The sequence below is a fragment of the Phaenicophaeus curvirostris genome, chromosome 6 (assembly GCF_032191515.1).
Source record: "Phaenicophaeus curvirostris isolate KB17595 chromosome 6, BPBGC_Pcur_1.0, whole genome shotgun sequence".
Classification (NCBI taxonomy): domain Eukaryota; kingdom Metazoa; phylum Chordata; class Aves; order Cuculiformes; family Cuculidae; genus Phaenicophaeus; species Phaenicophaeus curvirostris.
The window spans coordinates 17,194,643-17,222,366 of record NC_091397.1 but is presented as its reverse complement, the minus strand read 5'-3'; the positions used below and the strand labels follow the sequence as shown (position 1 = coordinate 17,222,366).

Genomic DNA, 27,724 nt, shown 5'->3' with positions numbered 1-27,724 from the left:
ACTTCAAATCGAAACTTTTTACAGTAACTCAGGGGTAATAAACACTAAAGAACATATATCTAAGCCCAGAACAACACCATAAAATTTTATTGTATTAATAAAATGGGACACACCAACCTTTAAATTTTCCACTTTGTCAAAGGTAAAATAATCAGCACCATTTGCTGCCATTTATAACAAGCTGACATTTTTTCACATTTGAACTGTACTTGATGGTTCTATAAAGGCTCACACAACACTTGCCTTACACAAAAGCAAACAGCATTGCAGCAGAAACACTCGTTCTAACATTCTTGCTGCTGCACAATAAAACCAGTCATCAACACCAAATATTAAAAATTATTTCATTCTCAAGTTTGAGATCAGTATTTATTCACGGGTTCAAATAAAAACATACGCAGTACAAATAGGTGCTGGGACAGACATACTGCACCATCCTATCATACGCTAGTTGTAAAAAGACCACTATGTGCTCAGTTTTATGTGCTACAAATAGTTCTTTTTTATGTTATCTTAAGCAATTCCACCAAACATATGGGCTTCCTGACACTGCAAAAAGTTAAAGACTACCTTTTTTTCTTTGCAGAACAAGAATTATTAACTCATTACAGCATGTACCTTTTTTATTTTGCAGTTTAGTGTTTACCTAATTTTATGTTAACCTAATGTTAAACCTTAATGTTTAATGTTAACCTAATTTTCAAAGGTACAGAATATAGGAATGAGATAATCATGACATAAAAGTGATCAGCATCTTTGAAAAAATATCTCTTTTGATTTATTTGCTAATTCACAAAAAATGTAAAATGCTGAAATCCTTAGGGATGACACAGGAATTGAAATGTCAATGTTGTGGGGTTTTTTTCCTAATGAAAACAAGAATTTTCTGTTAAGTGTCCTCAAAGAACACGATTACATATTCACTAAGGGCAATACAGTCTTTAAACTTAGAAGCTGTACCTAATTTTTATTCCTCCCAGCTACAGTAATTTGTTAACCTACCTTAAAACAATATTATGACAGAAAATGTTGAAAGCGAGCAATCATTTAAACCCACCACTTTTAAAAACATTATTTCCTTCAAAATGGAAAAGTCTTTAGTTTTGGAACTTGGCTCCCGGAGCTAAAGAATCTGCAGTTGTTTGAAACAGTTATTGGTCTTTTAGGATTTGTCTCAACATGTGTATTTCAGATTTAGCATGCTGCATACCGTTAGGTTTTGACGCAAGTTAAGTAGTCGATCTTTATTTGCATTCAGACAGGGCAAGACTGTTGCTGCAGAGTCCTTGCTAGTACAGCTCACCAAATCTGCTTCAAAATGTAAAACTAAAATGTAGTTACCAGACACTGTGTCAACAAGGATACTTTGATAGTTCATAAAACCTACTTTCATGACTGTTCAAAAGCTCTCCTATTATCTGCAAAAATAACATATAGAGAAAACTGATTTAAAGTGACCTATCAAGCACAAATTAATAAGCAGCTTGAGGAAAGCTCAAAAATATTTGACATTCATATTTTTTGTGAAAACTCTTGGCTCCTCCAAGAAATCCTACAGGTGATGACACCTTGAATAACCTCGACTAATAGACTGGTCTTTTGTATAGACATCTGCTTGATATGTCTTTAGTATTTCTATCTGTATCTTCATCAACAGCAGAGGAGGCAATGTCAAGTACCTGGCAGCCAGTCAGGAAAGAAGCCATTCCAGCACTAAGATGTCACTGGGCACACATGCCATGTTTAACTCTTTAGCCACAGTTTGCAAGGTTAAGAGTCTTGGCACTGGGGAGGGGTGGTAAGGAATGCTAGAAGTGGCATTTTACATCTGCAAAAGGAGGACACAATATTTGGTTAAAATACTGAATAAAGACTTCTAACAACAGAAGCCAAGCCTATTTCCAAGTCACTTGTGTCTGAAACTACTGGAAATATGATTTGATTACCACGTATCTCAAGCTTTCACATTGTGTCTTGAGAATAGAAGAAAAAGTCTTACAATCCTAGGCTCTACTGATGCTCCAAAACATGCCCATATATTCTCAGTGTTGTGTCTCACTGTGTGACTGAGTTTAAACTTTAAACGCTCAAAAAATTATGCCATGACATCAGTCAGTCATATATGCAATAGAGACATAAACTTGCTATACAAGGCTATAGAGTTACATAGGAATATACAAAAGTTTAGAGTCACATCCATCCATCATTGTCATACCTTGAAAGTATAGGAAAAGTACTTGAAATTATTAAAGTACTTCATAGTTTATCCGTAATATGCTTTGTCGAGGTGGTGTTTAGCTTTTTAAAAGTAAAGCCATATTTGAACCCACTGTGTTCCACAATAGGCAACTAACAGCTTGCAGGCTAGCTACTCACCACCTCTTACTACTAAATTACCTTAACAGCTTCAGTGTTTCTAAATCAGCCAATATTTGACCTGAAGTTGCACTGAGAAACCACAGAACCTTTCACTTGACAGCAAAGGCACACAATACACATACTCTGGTAGCTAATCTGGACACGGGTACAGCAACAATTCAGTGGTACAGCAGGATAGCGTGCTCTTGGCAAAGGCCATCTAGCATCAATAGGAACTGACAACCATTTCTGTAATCACAGCTTTCGGACCAAACGTAGCTATACATTTAAGCCTCTGGTTAGAAACAATATATGCTGTTGTATTTTCAAATTTACCACAAAACTACATGTTGCTCACAAAGAATTAAAAAAAAAAAGTAGAGTAAAAATCATTGCAGCTGCCAGACCATTTGAATTTAAATTTGTGTCCAATAACAGTTTTAAAGAATTTACTATCAATAAATATAATTGCACACATTTTCTGATTCCACACTGCTGAATAAGTCTAACATAATATAAAATACTAACCCAAACAGAACAGCTTAGGGAAATTTCACCCTTCTTCGAACAAGTTTTCCAACAGTCACTATAAATAAGTTGATACCAAAATAAATCACCTTTCCAACACCAGTAAGTTATGTATTTAAAAATTAAATCTGATAGCAATTAAAGCTAGCCCTATGTTTCATACTTTCCCAAATCTTTCATATTACTATTAGCCTACAAGCCATTTAATGCCTCTGGCAGCTGGAGACGGGAAGAATTCAAGAATGCACAGTAAAATATTGGCTCTATTTACTAATTCAGTACAAATTTTGCCTCTGCTAGCATATCGGTTTTCATGAAAATCTAGCCGTATCTCTCCATTACAGCATGGTGAGAAATTTAAGTAGCCTTGAAATCTTGATGCAGCCAAAGGCATTCATATACTACACTTGTGGTGACATACCTATGCCTAAGTCGTAAGCAATGGTGTGAAGCAGGCAAGTGAAGGCTTTCCCCACGCTCCATTTCCACCACGGCATGTCAGCAGGGACGTAGAGGCAGTTTGGAGCCGGATTCAATCGCCTCGTAAGCCTGTCAGCCTCCGATGGAAGAGCTACTCCCAGAAATCTTTCCTTCATCACTCTCCTAAATTACCTTTCTTTTCATCTCATAACAATGAGCCCAGATCTTTGGACATCATTTTACATTATTACATTTTTTAACGGGCTGTAAAAACAGAACTCCCCGATTTCTCTCTCTTCATTCTGAACACTGGTTTCAAAGGCTAGAACTTTTAGCCACGTCAGCTTAATTTGTCCTTCTGCTGCTACAAATGTTTCTGATGTCCCTCTCTCAGCTCAGCCAACTACTCAGCTTTTCCTTCATGTTATTACAGTTTCTTTTTTTCTCTCCATCTTTTTATGTTTTTCATTATCAAACATTCTTAGGAAATATTACCTTAAAACTGGCAAGCTGATTAAAATGCACAAGTAGCAAATAAAGGGAAAACAGTAAAAGCAAGGATAGCATCTTTTGGTGTTCAGATGACTGAGAAATCATTTTTGAACTTCACATTACATGCATGGGAAGTAATCCATATGGACTATGGAGCTATCATACCAACATGATATTCTGGCAAAATATTTCCACGAGTATTCACTGTGTCCACGTCAACGGTGCATAGCTTCAGAGGTCAAGAGAATTCTTAAAGGACAGAATACACTACTACTAGTGCAGTTCAGAAAAATAACCCAAACTCAGAACAGATTTCATAGCTTTGCTTTGTACTACTACAAAATAGAGAGGAAAACACCAAACCATGACTATTTTGAAGACTATGTGAACTTAGCGTTTCATTATTAACAAATGTGTTGGGCATTTTTAATTTAAAAAAGTAACATGTATTCAGTTTTACAGGCTTGTAATATTCAAAAAAAAATCCGCTATCTGGCACAGCATTAGCTCCTATAGGTACTCAAGAAGAAACTAACATAAGCCCTGAACATGTTTTCTTCCTATAATTCACTACATTCAAATTGAAGAACTGCTTCTGACTTTCACTATATTTAAGCAATCTCGCACAGTTTTACTTGATGGCCAAATCTGGCCTATAAACGTGATTTTCTCACTGACAACACATGAATCAAAAGCACAACGTCTGCTTTGCACATTTATGCACTAGTTTTTAAGGACAAATAGAAAAGAGTTTTTAAACATGTCAGCTGAGCAAGCTCGACACAGGGTCGAGAGAAATCTTTCATGATGTTGTTCACACTTAAAACAACACTTAAAGCGTAACGATGTCATCCTGGTTTCACCAAAGTCAGCAATGAAGCTGCCATCAACTACTGTGAAGGCAGGACTGCAAACTTAAATCTTCCTAAACATATCAGATAAGTGAATGCCAGAACTCGCGGACTTGCTTTACTTGCAAAAGTGAAAGTCGTCTTTCTCAGTCTTCAAATTCTATTTGATGGGCTTGCACACAGAGTTCAAGCAGACTTTTGCAACACAGAAAATACTTCAAGCTTCAGATGCAGCCCCAGGCAGCAGCTCAGCCTTCCGTTCAAGGTGGTTGCTGTAAGATAACTTCGACCTGTCACCGACAGGGCTGTAAACCTTAAGGGAAGAGCAGGACTATGCACATGTTATAAACAACAAGTAATTTATTATTGTTATTATTTAAAAACAGCATCGCTCCATGGCTAACGTAGAGTAGAAGAGAAAGAAGCACATGCACACATAAGTCTTTCCCTTCTGTCTTAGAGTTAAGCCAGATCAGACTGGTAAAGTACAAGATTAATTTCGAAGTCACTTGATAAATCTAAATTAATTAATAAGATGTGTTTTAAAAAGACAAAGTATTGTAGCCATGTTTTTGATTTATGACAGTTTGAAGTCTTGTAAATGTCTCTCAAAACAGATTTAAGAGACATAGTCTGCGCTCAGAAGAATATACAGGTTAAAACATGATATAACAGAAGGATGTATATGAAGGAAGCAGCTGCAAGGACATAACGACATCCCTAATAAAATCTATTGACAAAGAAAAAGCAATGTAAAATTAACACAAGCACGGTAACATTTAGTCTGATCAAATGTGGTCCATCATGAACACTCTCCCGCTTTTGACAGTGGTCTGATGCCTAAATTTACTAAAAAGAAAAAAAACAAAACCAGAAAACAATGTTTCCATACTACTGTTCAAGTTTCTGATAATCCATGACTTGGCAACTTTCTTACATTCCTAAGTCCGGATTTACTTCTACTTCACCAGGATATAATAGACACAAAAAGAAGACAGACCACTAATAATGAATGCGCTAATAATGAGTCTTTATAGACAGATTAAATGAAGTTGTGTCCCTACCTTAATGGTGCATTTTTGTTAGCAAGTCACTCAGTGGGCACCTAACACCACAGTGTCCCAGACCATCCTCTCACGGATCAGATGAGTTTCAACTTCCTACACATTACACCACCAGTTTATTCAGGCAGGGCAAGAGGAAAACTGATCTACCCACCAAGGAACAACAGAGGTAAGAAAATACATAGTTTTCTGTTTCTTTTCTTCTAATCTCAGACTAACAGCAGAAAAAAAAAACCAAGAGCTTTTACTAGAAACCACCTGTATTATAACCAGGGCAGAAAACACAGTTCGATGTAAGCATTCAAAAAGTAAGCATCTATTGTCCCCATCAAGAAATACCATAAAGAAAGTAGAAGAAAATAAATAATTCTCTTTTGCCTCCAAATGCCAATTTTAATTTGAAAAAAACAAAGAAACAATTTACAACTTGCAGCAGAAAACAAATTGCATTTAACAACCAGTATTATCCAACAACAAGCTACTCGTGTTGCATATCATATTTTACTATACATTTCCTGGGCTTCATCACACACCATAATTATTGAAGGTGCATTTGAAGCATGATATACATTAGAAAACACGCTTTTAGAAAAATGCAATTTTTAAATTAAGATTTTTCTTTTATTGGAGCCCTTTTTCTTTCTTTAGAGACCATGTTCATAGCCATTACTTTTGGACACATTAGCATTCTTTAAACATTAAAACAAGGAAAACTGTCAGCATCAGGCACCAGTCATCACACACACCCCTACTGTTCATCTCAACTTGTTCTTGAGACTTCTGAAAGGTCAGAAAGCTTTTGGCCGATTAATAATGAAGAAAAAAAAAAATAAAGCAGGTTTATTAAAGCAGGTTTTGGAAGCACACAAAAGGTTGCATGATAAAGAAAGCAAAGCTCCAGAGAGGAATATCAGGCCAGAGCAGACCCTCACAAATCTTCCAAAATTCAGTTTTAGCTTACTAAACAGCTTCAACTGTGCTTATTTCCACGGGGAAAGGGGAAGACAAGAAAGATATGTAGAGGTCAGGTTTGGCAAGATGACAGTCAAATCCCTTAAACACAGGGAGACAAAACCAGCAAATAAAATTGAATACAACTCTCATCCCCATGGTAATAAATAAAATAAGTAAACAAACACACACAGCGAACTCTAGATCAACCTATTTGTCTAAGAGAAATTTTACATGGACCTGAAGTGTGGATTAAAAATCAGTGAACTGTACAGTCTATTTAAAATTATAATTAAATGCAGACCCTTATATATATATTTTTTGATTCCTGACTTGAAATCTTCCTCTGTGTTTTTACAATCCTGCTGTTGCTTCTTGTGCATAAAACAATGTCATCTAGAATAACAAGCACGGGTGTGGAAAGCAGAGATGTCTGTATTGCAACCTCAGCCAGATCACCTATTTACCAAACGCCTTCAAACAAAAACATGAACTTAAGCTGTCCCAAAAACAGGGACAAAAATACTGTCAGACAGAAAGTACACATAAGAGCAAGGTGAGATTTAACCTTTGAATATAGCCTAACATTGTGACGAGGAAGATAAAACTATGAAGAACTACATATCTGCACTCTCCAGTGCCTGCAGTCACTGACAGAAACTGGAGTCTGATGTGGAAGGCAAGGGAAGGAAGAGAACTTGAGATAGTATTTTTCTTCTCCTAATTTGTTAAAGTAGTATCAAAACTAAATGGTCTGTGTTCAGAAATAACTGCACTGATAACTGTAACTCACAGAGGGGATAGTCTAGACTGCTGCAAATATTAAGGCATGTATGATATCATCTTTTTTTTTTCTCCCTCGTCCTTTTTCAAGTTAACATTGTAGAAACTATGCTCAGAAGTGAATCCAAATTCTTCAGATTAATATATAATATCTGTTTGGATTTGTTGTTCTTTGCAGTGTGGGGATAGAACGGAAGAAGACAGTGGTGGGACTTTTAAAAATTAATTTATTTTGCCTGTAGTGCTTCATACAGTAACTTCAGGGAGAAAAGGTTACATTTAAAGTGGTAAATTAAGCATCTGTTGAAACCATAATCAATTACCTTATTTGATTGTTTGTTCAAATAGAGACTGTAGACTTAACAAACAAGATCTGGAGGAAACATGTAGTCCTCCTTGGCTTGCGTACCTGTGTCACTTCCAGATCCAGTTGATAATGCTGGCATGATTTAGTCTGCGGAGTATCACAGAGGAACGTCAGACTAGCACTCTGCAGCCAGAAGGCAGAAGTTAATTTCAGTTTAACTGCTTGCAGCCAAGTTGTCTATGAAGATTTATGCTATCTCTCAGTTTCTCCTAGAACGAACAGACACAGAATTTTACAATTAAGAACATTGTTAAACTGTAAATTACTGCAGCTAACCAAATCCAATCAGTATCACAAAATAAGCTTTTGATTTAAGATTCTCAAAACAAAGTGCTTTGCACTTATTTATGACTGTTAAGTGTTTTTTCCCCAGGTGAAAAAAGTTTTGGTTTCTTCAGTCTAGCCTATAATCCAGTTCTACTGTAAAAATAACACATTTCTCTCATGTAATTCACACTCTTTAACCCTACTGTGTCAGGTATTTTGGAAATATAGTCTAGGGTTATTTTATTAAAAAAGTGAATAATTCCAGTCACTCAAATTTTGCTGCTACTTACAACAGGAAAAAAAAATAAAATTGCCTGCTAGCATGGTAATTTCAGTGTTTCTGCTTAACCTCCTTTCAATTGGTTTCAGTTCATTTAAGATCTGACATACAATTTTCATTTGTAATCTGGAAATATAATCTAAATATTAACTGAAGTTGTAAAAAGCGAGACTGGGACAAACACTTCTCTAGGGCAAACAGCAGTTTGATTTGTGGAGTTGATGGAACCATTATCACGCAGACCTAGTAAGGAATTTTTCTGTACTTCATTACTACAAAGTTAGTATTTTTTTAAGACATAATTATTGCACTGGCCTACTGATACTAAATTGGGGTCTTTCTTTTAACTAGTTCTTAAGGAAAACAGAGCAAAAGTAAAAAACAATTGCAAATATAAGTGAACGTATTTAAATTTAGGTATGCTAAAACATGACACTGGAATGCAAACATGTGGAATAAAAAATCTGAGTTAAGATTGGAAATGTTTACTAATAGGAGGGCAGGGGCTGATGCGTTTGCAGGGAGAAGGAAGGAAGCAGGGGAAGTAGAAACTAACAGAAAACAAGGGTTTTCTCCAGATTTCAGAAAACCAAAAGGATCTTCGAATTAAAAAGCAGCATAGTTCTGTTTTAGCATAAGAAAATAAACAAAGAGAAGAGCATTTTAGTGCTGCTGTTGCTAGTTTATTTTTGTTGGTTTTTTTTTTAAACATATCCATATTAATCAGAATGACTTTTGAAGTCATCTTGGCTCTGAAAGTGCATATTTTGGACACATTTGTACTTGGCAACAGTCTTGTGGAAGAGTAATATACAGGTGCTGTAAACACTGTATGATGTTCAAAATTTTGTTTTTCACCAAAAAAAAATCCCCACATTGCTGAAATTATTGCAACATGCTGATGGCCATTTGCAGGGGTTTGTTTAGTAAGTTTTAAATAAATTGGTAGATATAAGCTAGTTGTTAACTCGTCCCTAGGCAGAGCCTATAGTTTAAAAAGTCTGGCAACTTTAGAGGTTTTCTTTTCCTCCCCTAAGCATTTATACAAAGAAATATTTTTCATGTCTGCCTTCAGACTCAGCAAATATGGATTTTTTTTTTTTTTTTTTTTAAAGAAGGCAAATACAGCAGAAGTTAACACTTAAAAACCTACCTATTAAGATCATTCTAGAGTTTGGGTTGGTTTTTTTAGTTATAAAAGTTTGCGGTGAAAAAAGTAAGTTAGTTTTTTGCTTAAAAAAACATCAGTTTCCAAAAAAAAAATTGACTTTATCAAATCAGCACAAAGTCCATTCACTTAAAATTTAAAACAGAGATAAGTTAAGTATTTCAGAATGAAAATTCATCTCCTGATGACACAGTTGTAAAACATCTACATGCAGAGCTAGGCAGGGTGCAGTTTAAAAGAAGAAAATATAGAAAAGAAGACTTTGTAGCCAAGGACACACTGTACCAATTAAAAAGGAACATATTCACTGTGCATTAATTCTGCTTGTTTTCTTCTTAAGACATACTAGTGCCATAAAGGAGAAACCATGTTCTAAGCGCACATAAGAGTCCCTAGCGTGAGGGGGGACAACCACGGCCATAGGAATGACGGAAGCATTTTTCATTTTCATGCATATAAGAAACGAGTTTAAACAAAGTTATTTACTGTTCATGGGACATCTTTGATTTATATGCAGCTTTAAGTATTTTTCTCTATTAAAAAACCCAATCACACACAGTGTTCACATTAAACGTACACTATTATTAATCAGAAATTCAGGTTCCTTAAAGAAGTTCACTGTGAAATGTGGGAAGTCTTGTTGATCTACATACATATCATGTATTTAAAAACTCAACCATTTTCTTTACTTCTCTTTATTTCACGGTAAATCACTCAATATTAAAAAACTTCAAGCTCCTTATTATTTAAGAAACTTTTATGTGGCATAAAGTTATTCCCCTCAGACCCTAAATATATATTAATGAAAAATAAATGACCCGATGAAATCCTTACCAGTAAAATGCTTAATATTTTGCTGGAATGGAACTGGGATTTTTTTTTTCCCCCCTAACTTGCAAATTAAGCTACATTTTTGCAGTGACGACGATATTTTCTTTGGCTCGCTTTATTTAAAATGCTTTGGAAGTTTTTGCCCGAGCCCAGCCATAGGCATCGCCGACCGCTGTATGGAATCGATTTGCCGCAGCACAGAAATACCAGCTGTTAGCGAACGTCCTGCGAGGGATTACCGAATATTCTCAAATTGAAGTTCAATCCATCTTTCCATAAAAATTAGCAGCCAACGCCAGGAACGTAACAGCGGTATCAAGTGCACCTGAGGCATTTACAGTCCCCAGCAGGCCCGTTACGACCAGTCTCTCAGAAGGGTTTATTTTTCGCCGTTTCACTGTCCCGGCCGCGTCGCCCTCGCCCGCCGCCCCGGCCCGGGGGGTGTTGGCGGCCGCCCCCGGCCCCGCGCGGCCCGCGCCTGACCCCCAGCGGCGGCGGCCGGCACCGCGTGCATTAGCTCGGCTTTCCGTTTTTTAATTTAAAAAAAAAAAAAAGTCACAATTTTAATTATTTCTGCCTCCGCTAACTTGCATAATGAAAGACATTTATATTTCTTGGGCCTTCTGGCTGAATGATAGAGAGGGGAGCTGAGGGGAGACCTCATTGCTTTCTACAACTACCGGAAAGGAGGTTGTGGAGAGGAGGGTGCTGGCCTCTTCTCCCAAGTGACAGGGGACAGGACAAGAGGGAATGGCCTCAAGCTCCGCCAGGGCAGGTTTTAGGCTGGACATTAGGAAAAAATTCTTTACAGAAAGGGTCATTGGGGACTGGAACAGGCTGCCCAGGGAGGTGGTTGAGTCACCTTCCCTGGAGGTGTTTAAGGCACGGGTGGACGAGGTGCTGAGGGGCATGGTTTAGTGTTTGATAGGAATGGTTGGACTCGATGATCCGGTGGGTCTCTTCCAACCTGGTGATTCCATGATACTAAGAAAAATAAACCTACATGCCTGTAAAAGGAACAGAAGCATTTCCCTGCCTTTCAGCAACTCCTGTGCTCCATACGAGCGCATTCCCCAAGCCACAGAATCACAAGGTTGGAAAAGACCCACTGGATCATCAAGTCCAACCATTCCTATCAAGCCAGGTGTAGTTCTAGTGCGCTCCACCACCAAGTTTATTAGGGTGATACAATTTATCGGGGTGCCAAATTCTCCTGGGAACAACTTCCAAGACTGTCAACTCTTAGAATTACTGCTCCCCAAGGAAACCATTTCTCTGCATATCTCAACAAATAAGAGAGGCCCCTTACCAAAGGATGAGGCAACAAATCTTGTTCCAGATCACTCATGTTGTCAACATGAGAGGATCAGTAATGCTGAACAGAGGCAGTCAGATAACACAAGAGGGTGGGAGGCAGTTGAAGACTGCCAAGAGGAACCACCTTCTACCTAACTTCGGCTTTAGTAGCTTCTTTGTAGCATCCTCTAATGCTTTTGAATGGAAGTGACTCCATTAGTCACTTTGTCTCTACGGCAAACATCATCGCTTTGGAGACAGCACACATCAGACTTGGTTATATCTTTGACTCCCCATCTAAATCTCAAAAAATGCATAAGGTTAACTTCTGAAAGGTTATTTTACAAGCTACTTAATATTTTTGGTACTTAAATGAATATAAATTGATTTTCTTCACATTTAAAAAGCAGGCTGACTTTGACTAATTTAAAACAGGTAAAAACAAAAAGTATGAACCTAGAGATGCTACAAATCAGGGGTGGGAGGGGGGCAGGGCATAAAACCAGGTTGTTTGATACAAGAAATGCTCACCCTGTTTTTCTAAAGGATGCTACAGTTACGAACACTATAACATTCATTTCCAGAACTAAACCATCATGCCTGCAAATGGTATTCGGACTACCAGATAGAGATTTCATGTGGAGACAGGAAATTTGACAGCCATTCAGTCTTGTATTCCTCAGGGGGCGTCAACTAATTGAACGACTACAGGCATGTATACAAGCCTCCAAAACCTAGTCAGCACAGGAAATTGCCAAAGGAGGTTTTCTAGACTGGGAGAAGTAAAACTGTTTTGGTAGACAGAATCTGAATTGAAAATGGTGGTCTAGCCTCTTGGACGCTGTAATGTAATGAGATCTATTGAATCCTTAATCTCTTCTGAGGAAGTTTCCACCTCCTCAATCACAGGGTCTCTGACAGGCTACTGGAACCTGCTGGAGGCGCCTGACAGACTTCCAAAGCTGGTCAGCTGCCCTTGTAGGTGGTACACACACATTGTCAGCAGGAACCCTCAAAAATCATAAACTGGAATTGCTGCATAAAGGACACAGTGCACAAATGCAATGGGTCTTCAAAGACACTGCAGAAGCAAGAGGCTGCAACCTCTGACTCACTCAACTGTGGGTATAACAGAACTGGAGAGTGGCAAAAAACCTCTGGGTATTGAGTCTAAAAAAATATCTATGGCAACTATCAAATGTTATTAACTAACACACCAACACTGACTGTCCCAAATGGACCTTTTGTCCCAAACTGAAAAGTATGACAGCTGCCTTCACTAACTTTCTTCCAGGTCTTGCCATCACATCAACTTTTAGCCATCAAAAGAGCTTAAGGCTTCTGCACAATATTTTGCAGTATAAAGTTACAGCAGTGTTCTCCATTTTGTTTAGCTTGCATAAATTTTCAGCTTAACCCATGGTTGTTAGAAACAAGCTCATTTTGTTAAAAGGTTTTGAGAATAAAAGATTAATAACAGATTTAGACACTCTTAAGCACCCACTGAGAATGTAAAACTGCTCAACTTTTAACCTATTCTTTTGTGGGGACATCTTTAATAAATAGTCAGTTTGGAAAAAACATACCTCTGAACACCTTATAGTTTGCCTTCTACTTCCATGGCTCAAACTTAACTGTGAAGCCCCAGCACATCAGAAAAGGGAGATCTCTGGTTTCTACTCAATGGAAAATGTTTACAGATGGAAGAAAAAAATATTACTTAAATGGTAAAATCTACTATTAAAAAAAGAGCATTGAAGAAGTCATGTGCTGAAACACTGGAAATGAATCCCCGTTTTCTGTGGTGGTTGCTTCTGAGAGTGTTCAGGTCTTACTATAGTGGACAGTTTGAAGCATCAGAATGAAGCGAGGCTGATTTCCAGTGACCTTCCTGACTTTGGTGTCTAGGCTACATGATTGGGCCTTCATAGTGTTTTACTCTTTCTCTTAAAGGATGAGCTCTCACTAGACCCTGTCCTCACTGGGTCATTAACAGAAGACAACTCCAATCACCACCTGACCATCCACTTCCAAAAGCATGTCTTAAATCCATATCTTGAAACCTTTTCTCTTCTGTCACATTTGGCTGAATTTCTGCTAAGACTTGGAAGACAGACAGGAGAGGGAGAAGAGATCACAGCATAAGATTTGCTTCCTTCAGAACCTCAGCAATACATACATTCCTTCTCCTGAAGAGCTTAAACGCATGCCAACTGGAAAAAATCTCTTTCATAGTCACAAATGTCTTCTTCCAGATTGTTTTTCCTCTTTGCTCAAACAGGGACCATAATATAAACCATGTTTATCTAGATACCACCTTCATTTGAAACCTCTCCAAATACAAGTATGAAATACATTCCTTCCATAACAAGTCAATCTAGCATAGAACAAAACCAAATAAAATATAGAATATATTAAAACATAAAATATACTGTGAGTTATTAATGCATATATTCATTATAATTTATGGTGCATTAAAAGTTTTAGACAAATCCTTAGTGCCATAAGACAAACAAAATACATTCAATAAGCAGCATTAGATACAATTGCAACAGTGGCATGGCTGTTTGCAATGTGCACCTTCCTTGTCTTTAATACAGAAAAACCCAACATGAGCTCTGTCCAGACTCAGATTTTATGTCAGTGTTTGAATTGAGCACATTCCTTTAAATGCATGAAAACATTCCTTTAAGCACATATGCTAAAAGCTACCAGTTTAATTTAAAACAGCATCACTGTAGTCAATGTCATATACCCTTAAACAGATCCAATTTTCTGCAAATAAAATGTACCAACTGACAGAATAATATTAGTTTAATAAACTAGTTTAATAAAGCTATTCATTAAAATGTGACCCAAACTATGTCTCAGATCAAGGGTTGCTCTTTTGGTTTGAATTACTGGTTTGGGAACACTTTTAACACTTTTCTCCTAGTTGCAAACCATTCCTTTTCTTGGAAAATATCTTTCAGACGGTACCACAGCCTCTCCATTAATTACCTACACGAACAGTTTTGTTCTGGCATGATTTCTTGACAGTTTATTTGAAAAATATGACCACAGTAAATGAAACCTTTCCTGTCCCCAAAATATTGAGGATTAAAAAAAAGAACAATTTAAATTTCTGTGAGAATCACAGAATCGAGGTCATCGAGGCCAGCTGTTTAAGTTGAACAAAATCTGCTCCAATGAGCCATAGCTGATGTTAACTTCAACACTGCTTAACAGACAATTACACAAGTTTTGCATCAAAGGGCTTGGCAACCCCTCTTTTAGAGACAGAGTTCATATTTTTACAGCATTATAATTCAGTTTGATCCCACATCTACAAAAGCTAATAGGAAGATCTCCAACTGATAGACATCAAAACAGGATTAAGGCCATGCTTAATAGACTAGTAAACATTTGATTTATTTAAGTAGTTTAGCTAAGTATCTGCATCAAAAGCATATTCAACTCCATAGTCCTGTGGCTTGATAAATAAGCATGCACCAATTTTGAGGTCTGTTAAACAGTCATGTCCAAAAGTCATCCTCAGAAATACATAAATACCCAAATAAAACTATTTCAAAATCAGAAACATCCCTTACAACATTAGAATGTTATTTTTCAAACTCAACATTTTATACATCAAGAGCCAAATAAGGCACAGATGTTTTATATTCCATATATTATTACAGCAGAAGTTCTGTCCCCCCATTCTCTTTCAGATTAACTAATCTTCTGAACATTTCTCCTTTGTTGAGCATAATTTCCATAATCCACTTCGGTCAAAATGTGATGATTTTTTTTTTTACATAGGAGCAGATGAACAAAAGGAAAAGATGAATGAATGAATAATAAACAATCTCTATTATTCCTCCAAGAACAAAAGCAGAATAAACTTCACTTAGGTAACATGGCTTTATCAAAAAAAACCCCAACCTCACCACAGTAATTTCCATTTTATTCAGTTCCAGATTGCTTTCTTTAATGCAAAGTTTTAAAATTTAATATAAGCAATCTAAATACTACATGTCTTTAGCTCAATTTCGGAAAAAAAAAATTGATTTATTAAGTGGTATCTATTAGTTGCATTATGAGTGTAAGCAAAAAAAGTCCTAATGTCTACATGCACACAGTAAAAACAAAGTACCACACATAGACGGAGAACTCGTCAGAGAAATACACATGTTTGATTTCCATAAGTTTATAAGCTTTGCAAACCAAATTGCTCTGGGATGCTCAGATTGTCGAAATAAAAAGGTGAATCTGAATAGCCAGGCAATCATTCATCAGATCCTCAGCACTGCTGGTACGTGAGGCACACCAGATGCTCCTTGCAGTCTTCTGTTCCTCCCTGTATGCTCCCTGTGGCCATCCATCCTTAAATTCTCCAATGCCAGCTAACTCCCAAATGCTACCACAAAGCTCCCCTCCTGTCTCACATTCTACCCCTACCTCCTGGGCAAGGTCTGGAGCCAACAGTGATTCGTCACCCAGGACAATTCCTTCCAGGTTTATTTTCATTATCTGCATTTTCCTGTGCCCCTCTCTCCAGGAGTGAGGGTCTCCCCTTTCAGACCTTGCTGTCCCAATTCAACCTTGCAGTTTCTTGTTTCACACCTCTATCCATCTTATTCTTTCCCTGGGTGACACTGCTATGTGCTCACTGTTCTTGTAATGATCCTCCGCTAACAAAACTTGCTTTCCTCCCCTCTTTACAACCATCCCCGCCTCCTGACACTTTGCTTTTACTTCTTTCTTTCTTTTCTCCCATCTCTATTTTGATTCCTGTCCCGCCACTGCCTGCAGCCCTAATGGCTCTCTATGTTTTTTCACGCCATTGCCTTTTAAACTTGGATTCCCTTTCCTAATCTATTCTTGACTAGCAAGTTCTTGCTTTACTTCTTTCCAAATAATGTCCTTTAAGGCTCTTCTACAACATGAATTACACTAGTTCAGACAGGCAAGAAACTTTAAGCTTATGACACATGCAAGTAGCCATAGATGGATCAGATGGGAGATTTTTCTGCCTACAGCTCTGTACTGTCTCTAGACTGGAACCACCTTCAGAGTAGGACTTTCCGATGTTCCAAGTTGCATGTAATCAACACTTAGTAACATCTGGAATACTCCCTATATATATATAATTGTTCCAGAAATCGTAGTTTCCAAAGTTATACATTATAATTCAGACGAGATACAGTTAGAGCTCAGCTTTAGCGACATGCTTTAATCTTGATTTACACTGAGTACAGTCGTTCTGCACATTTTAGTTATGTACTAATTTAATTAGCACAAGATAGATCAATTAGATCTCTGTTCTGTCTTGCCAAGCTATATATCCTAAGTTACATTCTCACTTCAATCAGTGCCAGCCTCTGAGAAACAAGTCATAGTTTCAAGTTTAAAAGCCACTTAATTCACATCTGAGACACTGATGGATGAAGAAGAGTCAGATTTAAGGCAAGGGGTAAACTATATGTCAAGTTCACACTGCAGTGAAGACAAGCTCTCAGATTTCACTTCATTTGGCAAAAAAAAATCATACTCAGTCTTTATAAAGAAAATAATTTAGAATTATAAAAGGTCAATAAACACAAATGGTAAGAGAACTTAACTTGGCAGCACTACCTACATGAAGAATTTTTTCTGTTTTTCTTGTTCAACTCACAGTTTAATACATTACTTTGTGTCTTGATGTATACCAGGAAAACACAGGATATGCAAAGAGTCCAAGTTAATGTTGCTGTTGGAAACTTAATGTTTGCATTTCCTGGATTTTGCAATTTTAACTAGGTGAACAATGCTGCATTGATTCTATTTTGGCATTTGCTACAAATACCAAAGTATTTTTTCTTATTTTGTCTGAAACTGTATAAATCAGAGCTAAGCAGTTTGACAGTGAACCTTTGACATCTTCTGCTAGTCTTAGTGGTCTCTCCCAATGACGTATCTTGCAGTTTACTAGGGAAAGGTGATGCTATACAAATCAGTAAGCATACCTGCTCCAGTAAGTGTAGCTAAATAAAAGTGTAGAAACATTAAAAAAAAATCAGATGCTTTGAAAACTAAAACAGACATAGAATCAGAATAGTTTGGGTTGGGAGGGATCTTAAACGTAATTTAGTTCCAGCCCCCCTTTCCATAGGTAGGGACACCTACCACTTGCCCAGGTTGCTCAAAACCTCATCCAACCTGGCCTTGAACACCTCCAGGGATGAGGCATCCATGACTTCTCTGTGCAACCTGCTCCAGTGCCTCACCATTGTGATTACAGAAGTTTTGATGAAGCAACATTAAAAAAAACTTCTTTAAGGTGGTGTCATTGAAGATTCCATAATAGCACTGGAGAAATTAAACCAGGAACATGCACTGTTCCTGTACATGTCTCACTCTCTTATGCTCCTATGAGAGGGTGTAACATGCAGCAGTTCAATCTCCCCTCTGAATTCAAAAGCTAAAATACCTATCAAGTACAAAAAACAGAGGGATGGCAGGTAACTGGATTCAGCTAAGTGCAGCTACTTAAGGAACCAAGTACATTGCATAAAATGTGTGTTCCTTGCATTCGTTAAGTACCCTTGAGATGGTAACATAAGGGACTGAACAGCGGTCAGGGCTCAACTAGCACTCCTGGCTCCTATTTTCATAGAATCATAGAATAACCCGGTTGGAAGAGACCCACCGGATCATCGAGTCCAACCATTCCTATCAAACACTAAACCATGCCCCTTAGCACCTCATCCACCCGTGCCTTAAACACCTCCAGGGAAGGTGACTCAACCACCTCCCTGGGCAGCCTGTGCCAGTGCCCAATGACCCTCTCTGTGAAGATTTTTTTCCTAATGTCCAGCCTAAACCTCCCCTGGCGGAGCTTGAGGCCATTCCCTCTTGTCCTGTCCCCTGTCACTTGGGAGAAGAGGCCAGCACCCTCCTCTCTACAACCTCCTTTCAGGTAGTTATAGAGAGCAATGAGGTCTCCCCTCAGCCTCCTCTTCTCCAGGCTAAACAACCCCAGCTCTCTCAGCCGCTGGGGTGACAGAGACTTAAAGGCACAATGCTGACAGAGGTCAGTTGAATACTTACTTTTTTAATCATTCTGCATTCTCAGAACTAGGAAATTATTTTTTAAACAGCTAAGGCAAGAGATCTATCACCAGTGCCTTCTTTTCCAGTCAGGTTCCTACCTTTGGGAACGATGTCATATGAAAGACTCAGGTGCTGCCCCACCAAATTGAAATAACTATAACATTTCTCAGAGCATTTGCAACATTGCAGAGGCTATGAAAAGAGGATGACTGAATAAACAAAACCAGCAAGGAAGCCTCCTGTTTCCTACCACTCCCTAGATGGAAAGGAGGGGAGAGAAAGAGGCACAGTACATATACATCCACTTTAAATCTCTTTCAAGGTTCTTAAAAGACACTTCTTCTTTCTAAACGTATGAAGATTTATAGGGCTTTGTACCAAGTGGCCATCAAATACTCAAATTACTACTAACAGTTGTGAAAAGCTCAAGTGAGACTTAAATGAAGAGATCACATTGGAACTTCCACCTATGTTAACTATTGCTGTCACGATCATACCAGCAATACCACACTGGCAAGAGTTGGAATCCACTGTCTATGATGGTACAGAGCAAGGCTACAGAAACAGATACTGCACTCTGAGAAGAATCCCCATAGGTATTTGAGGGCGGAACCAAATTTTACCACGACAGCCAAGATACAAAAAAAAAATCCATTTCTGCATGTAAGTATTCAAAATACAGTATTTCTTAACATGATGAATTGAGAACATTCACTAAAAGTTTCAACTCCAAGCGCTCTAAGCCAGAAGAGGGAGCTCCTGCACTTTTCAAATAAGTGAACATGGCTTTCATCTTGTCTTTTGGTAAGGAGAAAGCAGCTCTCCTCATCTCAGGTCACACACAGGTCTGCATCTGGTTGCTTAAGAAACAAATATACAGGAATTATCTAATATGAACTTTAAGATATATAATAATGTAATTATACATGGCTGCATGGAGAAAATCAGTTAAAATTAGCTTTATTCCCTCTCCTTATAAAAGCAATCATTTCTACATTACGTAAGCATAAACCTGAAATAATTGTGTGCAAACTGTTTAATAAGTGAAATTGCATGATCTATAAACAATGACACAATAGGTATGAAAACCCACTGAATCTTCTAACAGTGAGTGTTCCTCCTACCTGTCTTGAAGTAAGTTTAACACATCTTATCTAGAATTACAAGACACAAGGAACTGGATTTTTATACTTCTAAAAAAGCTAAGAAATTGGAGAAGTGCTGATTAAAACAAATATTTGCAATTTGCTGCTGCAGAATATTGCTGAAGTTCTATTTTGTCGGTCAGTCTTTCTTCAAGGGTGGTAATTTTTTTAAAACATCTCAGTCCAGAACAGTTACTAATAAAGCACTTATTCTTCTGCTTTTCTAATGAAGATAAATGATAAAAGCAATTTACAGATTTTGTGGTCTGGTTCCTTACTATAAAGGCAATATTTAACCAAAATAAGAGTAAACCAGAAAAAAAGTCAAAGAGGACAAAACTCAGGTTTTCATAGTGTGCTTCATAGCTTGTGCACACACATTCTTTATTACCAGATTCACCACTGTGATACTAGTTACATTTCCTAGGTTGAAGGAAAGTTCATGGAATAAAATGGGTTGGATATTTAAAACATTCCCCTACACTGAATTTCTAAGTTAGTACCCTCCAAAGTACACATACACAGTGAATTGCCTGGTTTGCAATTGAACTAACACACCTTCCTGGAGATAACTTGTCTTTCCATGAAAAATGTCCACGTCTAAGCCAGTCCTTACTTTTATCTGTAACATTCTAGGAAAGAATGTCAAAGAAATTTGTTCTCACTGAAAAAAAGTTAATCTGAAAACCTCTCACTAGAAAGCATATGACAGCTTGAAGAGGAAAGATATCCAAGATATGAAATGCAAGTTGTAGTGAATGTATGAAATCGTTTATTTCCTTCTTCAAGCAGTTCAGTTCCAGGTAAACACTCCAGTTTCCCACTTCACATCTCTTTCTGTTATTTTGATGAAGGTTCTGAGCCTTACTGGTTCCAAAGCCAGTGCTTTGGACCTTGATATATGGTGTCATTTTCCCATGGCAAAAGTGACAACATTCTGGGCTTCTTCCCAAAGTGAATGAAGCAAATTTCTTCCGTTCCTTGCTGATGACTGTATTAGCATTTCCCACACAACTCTCAGCTTAATCATAAATATAAAACTTAGCATCATCATATTCCAGCAACCAATTAGCCATCTGGTCTATGTAACTTCTAATTTGACAATCTTAATGTTCTTGAACTAATGGTCTATGCTTAAAAACAGAATTGATATACAGCAGAATCTACTCACCAATGACAAAGTCAGTCTAACTGAAACAGACTGTTCTACAGAATCGAAATTTGGCCTCATGATGGAGGAAAATGATGCTCAGATTTTTCCCAGTGCATCTGCTATGACCTTCAACTAGGGTGGTGAAGGAGGAGAGGAAGAAAAGACATAAAGATAAAAAGCAGGGCAAAAGCAGCAGTAGTTTTTGCTGCCAAATTTCACACATCACTGGCAACTTTTACAGCATAGCAATATAATTATGTAGTCTAAATTTCATACAGTTTCATAACTACTCTTCTCACACTCATCAGTAGGCTTCATATTTGTGGAAAATATTAGAGTATAAACCTGTTTTTCATGGTATATTATTTGCCAAAATATCACTGTCACAGCTCATTTCAGGTACGGCAGTATGATTAAAGCATACTAAGAGGGTTTTGACACATAACTTAAATTTTCACAAGTCCTGTAATTGTTACTCATAACATTATAAACTAGTTTAAACAAACACTAGGACCTAGAAGTTAATTCCCTAAAAGTTATTAAGTGGATAACAGAAGATATTTCATCATTATGTAGACCACCAGTTTGAAACAAAACAGAACACTATATATTACAAAAGTAATATAACCATCATCAGCAAGGGAGTGGTGAGGAAATGGAAGTACAAAAGCACAAAAGCACTCTGGAAGAGCTTTTCAATGCAGTCTAAATTCTTGCATCCAAAAGCACAATGGAAAGACCTACCAAACACAGACAATAAACTACAATGACAACACACATCTGGTAGTCTTTGCTGTTAGGCAAATGGACTTAGGAGTTTGATTAACACTGGTCAGGTAAAAGGTTTATACAGGATTTTTACTGAGTAATGTTTCGACCAAAGCTATACAGATTCAAATTATTTTTCAAAAGGAAATTTTTAATTTAAATGTCAAGCATAAGTCAAGTTTTAATTGTTATTAATTTAGTTTGAAATAACTCAGTTTTAAACACATTGCTAATCAAGACATTCTTGAAGCCCAAGGCTGTGCTTCTCCAAGGTCAGCTTCTCTGGTCCTGAAAGTCTCTGCTACAATGCCATTGCCTCTGTCCTGCCCCTACCTGCGAAAGTACAGCAGCAGAGAGAAGAAAAAAACTTCTTTATATATTTTTCTACAGTGAAAACAAGTAGGAATAACATAGACTCAATTTATCAGCTTGCAGATAAAAGAGAAATTATTACTTTAGGGATAGTAAGTGCCACATCACAGTATTTCAAGCAGAAACCATACACAGAAACTAACACATAAATGATAATAGCCACATTCAAAAAAAAACCCCAAGGGTTAATCAGACATAAAATGTACAGGTAAGTACATGCAAATAATCGAATAGTGCAGAGTGTGCTTCTCTGTGGAATACATCTCATACATGCTGACACAAGAGAGGATGAATGAGACCTGTTAATCTTCTCCCTCCTAGCCACATGCAAAAAATCCCTGCGGGCCCTCATGAATTACAAACTTACTGAAAAAAACAGAACTAGGAGTTCTAGCTTAGCAATCAATGCAAAAACCACAGTGTTGATAGGTAATTTTCAAAATACACTCTTTTGGACAGACATGCTTAAATAACATGGAATAAACACCTTGGGCACGCCCCAGCCTCTGACTTCCCTCCAGTCACAGGCAACAGTAACAGGGTTTGCAGAAGGTCTAACTCAGTAAACACCCACTGGTTACTTCTGTTACACTGGTTACCCACTGTTACTTCTAGTACAATAGCCATAATCTACAGTATGTCAGAGATCAATTTTGTTAGCAATGTCATGGGTGCTTGTACAATGGTTGCTAATGTAAAAAACCCAAGCATTTGCAAAATACACCACTGCTGCATAAGGAGGAACTTACAAAGGGGGTGGGAGGTAAAGGAAGCTTGTGGAAATTTAACAAAAGGCTCTAATTGCAAATTTAACTCTGAATACAAGAATAAAACACCCCAACTAGGCACTCAATAAGTTCTTCATAAGCACTACAAGCACTAAACCATGCTGTTCAACACTAGGTGGAGGAGATAGGTTCAGTTTGAGCAAGCCACCAACCTCCTCCCTTTGCTTTTTAAGACCCGAGGAGTTTGACAACCAGCCAGCATTAGCTGGTCAGCTTCACTCCTGAAGTCAAATTCCAGTTGAGAGCAGCCCAAACACTATCGCAGCACCAGAAAGCAGCCACCCTGCTGTACATTACCAGCCACTTTGTGAAAGTGCCTACGCAGAACTTCTGAGCCCCATGACTATTCTTCTTCTTCCTCTTCACTGAATCAATATAAGCAAGGTCTGTCTGTGATAAAAACAATTAAACACGCACAGCTGCTTATCTCCTCCTTCAAACCCAAACAAACCCACCCTTGCCTGTGCATTTAAAGCAAAAATTGTCTTGGCCCTTATGGAAAGCAAAAAAAAAATAGCCCTGGAAACAGCACAAAGAAGTGCATTTGCTCTCAGGTTTACTTCGAAACTTTGCTAACAACAACGTGCAATATGCACTTGTCTCATCATCAAATCTATCTTGGAACTGGAAGGTCACTCCTCCTATAAAAATCAAGCAAGCACATCTTGAAACAACCTATGATTGCCATTAGCATTGCAGTTACCCCACACCCAAGCCCATATTTTACAGTCATAAATAATCATTCTGCCTCCCTTACCACTCCCCAAAATATGCCCCATCTCACTGTACAAGATGACACTATTTGCTTTGTCCTTACTGCCTGGCATATTTGCCTTACTTGCTGCAACCCCTCCAAACTCTGCTCTGAAGGCAAGATGATTTTTCCCTTCTGTGTTTCCACAGCACTTGCTCAATATACCACAAGATACTGAAACATTATAAAAATTAATTCTCATTAAAAAAAACCCCAAACCTAATAATAAATGCATTTCAAAAGAGACCTGTTACTACCAGTACCCAGTCATGGTCCAAACTTAGAAAAACTAAGAATCTATAAAAATAGGCATGTAATATAATTGCCTAAATATAGAAGTCTAATAGTAGACTAAATTAAAATAGGCTCGAATGGACAGTTTTCTAGAATCCCACACTGGATTACTAACAGCCTTTTTATATATGCAGAGAATATTTCCTTGATTTTAAGTTACTCAACCAGTTCAATTCATTGACTAGCCTAAAATCCAAGTGACCAAGTAAGAACTTCAACATAAGGATGTTTTTTTCATTTTCCTGTATACAAATGAGAAAGTAAACATGACAGGAAGATTTACTTCTTTTGCTTTCTCAAAAGACAGTAAATCAGATGTGTTCTTTTAAGTTAACATGGAGATAGTATTATACTTTAATGAAGCTATTGGCATGTATACTAGGCAAGTGTTTCCACAGGAATGTATACCTGAATATTAACTAATAAATAATTTTATAGATTACATTCTTTATACTTCCAATCCAGCAATGACTTACTGGCTACTTGCATGGAAATAAAGAGCAAATATCTGCACTGCCCTTTTTGAGGTGCCTTAATATTTAAGGGCATTTTAACAAAGACCTGTATGTGCAACAGCACAATTATGACTAACAAACCCCTGCGGAACAAAGAAGACTTTTGCAAGGCAGATCCCAAAGACTCACACTAGGAACTCAAACTCACATTTGTCTACTTAGCAGCATGTCTTGAGAAGTTTTAAGTTACCTAGAAACACCAATTAAATTGTAATTAGCAAATAGAACGACTCAGTTGCAGAGGTAGAACACAATATAATGCTACATTATGGTTATCCACTGCCTTAATGACACCTGACCTTCCCCTTCCAACTATCTTTTGCAATAACTACAAACCTTACAACTTTGACAATAACCGAGATGGAGCCATCTGTTCAAAGAGCGTAAGGACCATCAAAACATTTATACAAAAAGAACTAATTTAACCTATAACTGCAAATCAACACAGTCCAATTTCAGCACACCTGACAAAAATTTTAGCGATATTCTTTCACATTTAGTTGTGAAGAAATAGTTTCCTGAAGTATTCATACAAAAAAAATACATACTTTATCATAACAAATCTTCAACACCTACATGGTTCATTAGTTAAATGAAGCAGAGCTCTCTGAAACATTGCACAAATCTCTGCCATCAAAGCTTGCGGTAGCTGACAGTTGTTTGCCACCACCCATGGAGATCAGCAGCAAGAGGGCACTACACTTGGACCACAGGAAAACATGCATTACTGGCTCTACTGTGTATCCTTAAAGACTTTCTAAGCCCACTGATACTTGGCAGGCCATGGCTGTAAAACTAGCTTAGCAGGAAGAGTTAAATACTGTGTTATCTGAAACATAAAAAGATAAAACTTCCCTGGCCCACTGCTAAACAAAATATAGGTATTTCAAATTTGTTTAGTGTAAACCCTTGTCTCCACAGCTCTCTTAGCACTAGAAAGGAGAATCTTTCCAAACTGAAGGAAAAAAAGCAAATTTTGTATATTTCCAGGAGAGTATACACAAATCAGCCTAACACCATAGGCAGAAGACCTGCATCCAGGTTAGTTTACACGCTATAAATGTGCTGTCTTATTTGTCAGCACACAATGTTCTCCCAACTTTCAAGAAACTGCATGTCTTCTCTGATAAGACCAGATCAGAAAAAAAACAAGCTATGAACAATGAGCAAAAAGAAAAGTCACATTCAAAGTTATGAAAGGATAAAATAAATAAATAATAAAAAAAAAACCAAGGTGCAACTTGTCTTATTAATCTGTAGGAAGGTGCTGGGAAGCTGCCAAGTTAGTTAATCCAAATACACAAACAAGTTAATGATGACCCGAGGGAGCAACACTGGATTTACACATTGAAGGAAACACCATGTAGGAAAATGTTAAGAAACTGCATGTATTTCAGCACTCTATGCCGATATTTCAAAAGCTCTTTAATCCACCAGATGGAACCATGTAATGAACAGAGAGAAGCAGAGCCTCCCTGAGGAACCCTACTGTGGTTCCCCATTCCCATCACAGGTGGGAATTCACAACAAAACTTCTAATAAGAAAAACTAGTAAGTACTCTAGTTACAAGTATTTCTGGAATACCCTGCCATGCATCTTCTAAGGACCAAACCCACTCAGTGTTCAGCAAGTTCACATGATGTAAACAAGAAATACTTCATTTTTATTTTTTAAATTATCCAAATACAATGGAGACAGAAAATCATTACCTGGTCTGAGTTTCCATTCAGCCTAGAATTTCTACATTTAAATACCAGACGGACGAAGCCTTCATTCTCTAAAAAGGAAAAAAAAAAAAAAAAGGTATTTTTTTGCTCTGGCTTTAAAGATGCATATGAAAACATCCTGGTTGGATTGCTGATGTTAAGTTAAAATTGTGAGCCTCTGAGAAAAATGAAATTATCCACCTTCTGAAAATGTTGTCAAATTTAACACTGGGAGGGGGGAAGGCACTACTCCTAGTTTCATAAATAGAGAGATCGGTTTACAACCTAAGATGGGATCAGCCTAATTATATAAACATAGGACACAGTAGCCTACAAATCAACTGACAAACAATTCCTAAAATAATTACATCATGTAATGCATTTTTCCTAAGCATTCTGCTTAAAATAATTCTCAAAAATCATGGTAAAAAAAAAAAAAAAGGAAAACATCTTGTCACTTTGCCACAGAAAATGAAAAATACATCAGAACACATCTGTCATGAACAGAATCACTATATGCCTTTTTGCTGCTGCCTTCAACCACATTCACGCTCCACTGCATTTTTAGTTCACTTTGAAGATACAGTAGAACGGAAGCAGAACTGAATCCAGCACTGATGGTTGATTTGCTAAGAATCAAGCATCTCCCTACCAAGCCAAATCTTCTGCAGAATAAAGAAGTTCAGAATTCATCAGCAAAACATGATTTCTACATTGCCTTATGGACACACTATTCAAAACCAACCGGATCTTCTGTCAACACAATGCTTTTTTTTTATTGTAGGACAATCTCTAGTACCCTCAAAAACAAATATACATTTTACATGCACAATCACCCTTATAAAGTAGATATATATGTTAATTATTTAAAAGGAATCTCTACTCTCCCTTCTTTCTACTCACTGCTATGTTAAGCATTAAAACATTCCTTGGCTCAGTTTGTCTAACACATAGGCATAATTCCAGTATTTTAGGTGCTATAATTTTGTTCAGTACCCTAGAAGCAGCTGTCCCAATCTTCTGTATTTCACATAATTTGAGTAATAACATAACAAGCTTTGCTTTAAGAGTTGACAGAAGCACCACAAAACATTCTGCTGAGGTCTTAAGAAGTTACATCTCACCCAATGATCCCACCAGATTTCTCCACTCTTCCCAAATATTGTCATCTACATATCTGTACTTGGTTGCATAGAGAGACTCAGGCCAAGCTCATTTGTCACAGATCAATGGTGGCATAACCGGCCTGCAGAAATGAAGATTTCTTACAACAACGCTTAGAACGTTATTTCAGCGAGTGTGAAACAACGACACTCTCTTTTTATGCAGCACTTACTAGCCACCATCAAGTCTGCAACACAACTAAGGAAACAACAAATTAGTAGTCCTTCCAGAGAGCTTGTCCAGCCCAATTCCCAGCACAGGGTCAGTACAGTAAGAAGGCCAATCAAAACCTTGTCACCAGTTTGCATGTTCTACAGTCACCTCTTTGGTTGTA

At 37.5% G+C, this 27,724-nt stretch overlaps 1 protein-coding gene across 3 annotated transcripts in view; it reads right to left on the bottom strand.

Moving 5' to 3' along the window:
• MPP7 (MAGUK p55 scaffold protein 7) overlaps positions 1-27,724 on the bottom strand; it is a 152,767-nt gene that overhangs the window by 102,510 nt on the left and 22,533 nt on the right. For 2 of the 3 annotated variants that reach the window (XM_069859438.1, XM_069859440.1), the window contains exon 3: positions 7,857-8,023. In XM_069859438.1, coding sequence (XP_069715539.1) covers positions 7,857-7,893 — 37 coding nt within the window. In that variant the 5' untranslated portion in view covers positions 7,894-8,023. Of the gene's footprint in view, positions 1-7,856; positions 8,024-26,229; positions 26,298-27,724 lie in introns of all 3 variants that reach the window. The other variant, XM_069859439.1, reaches the window with a different exon arrangement.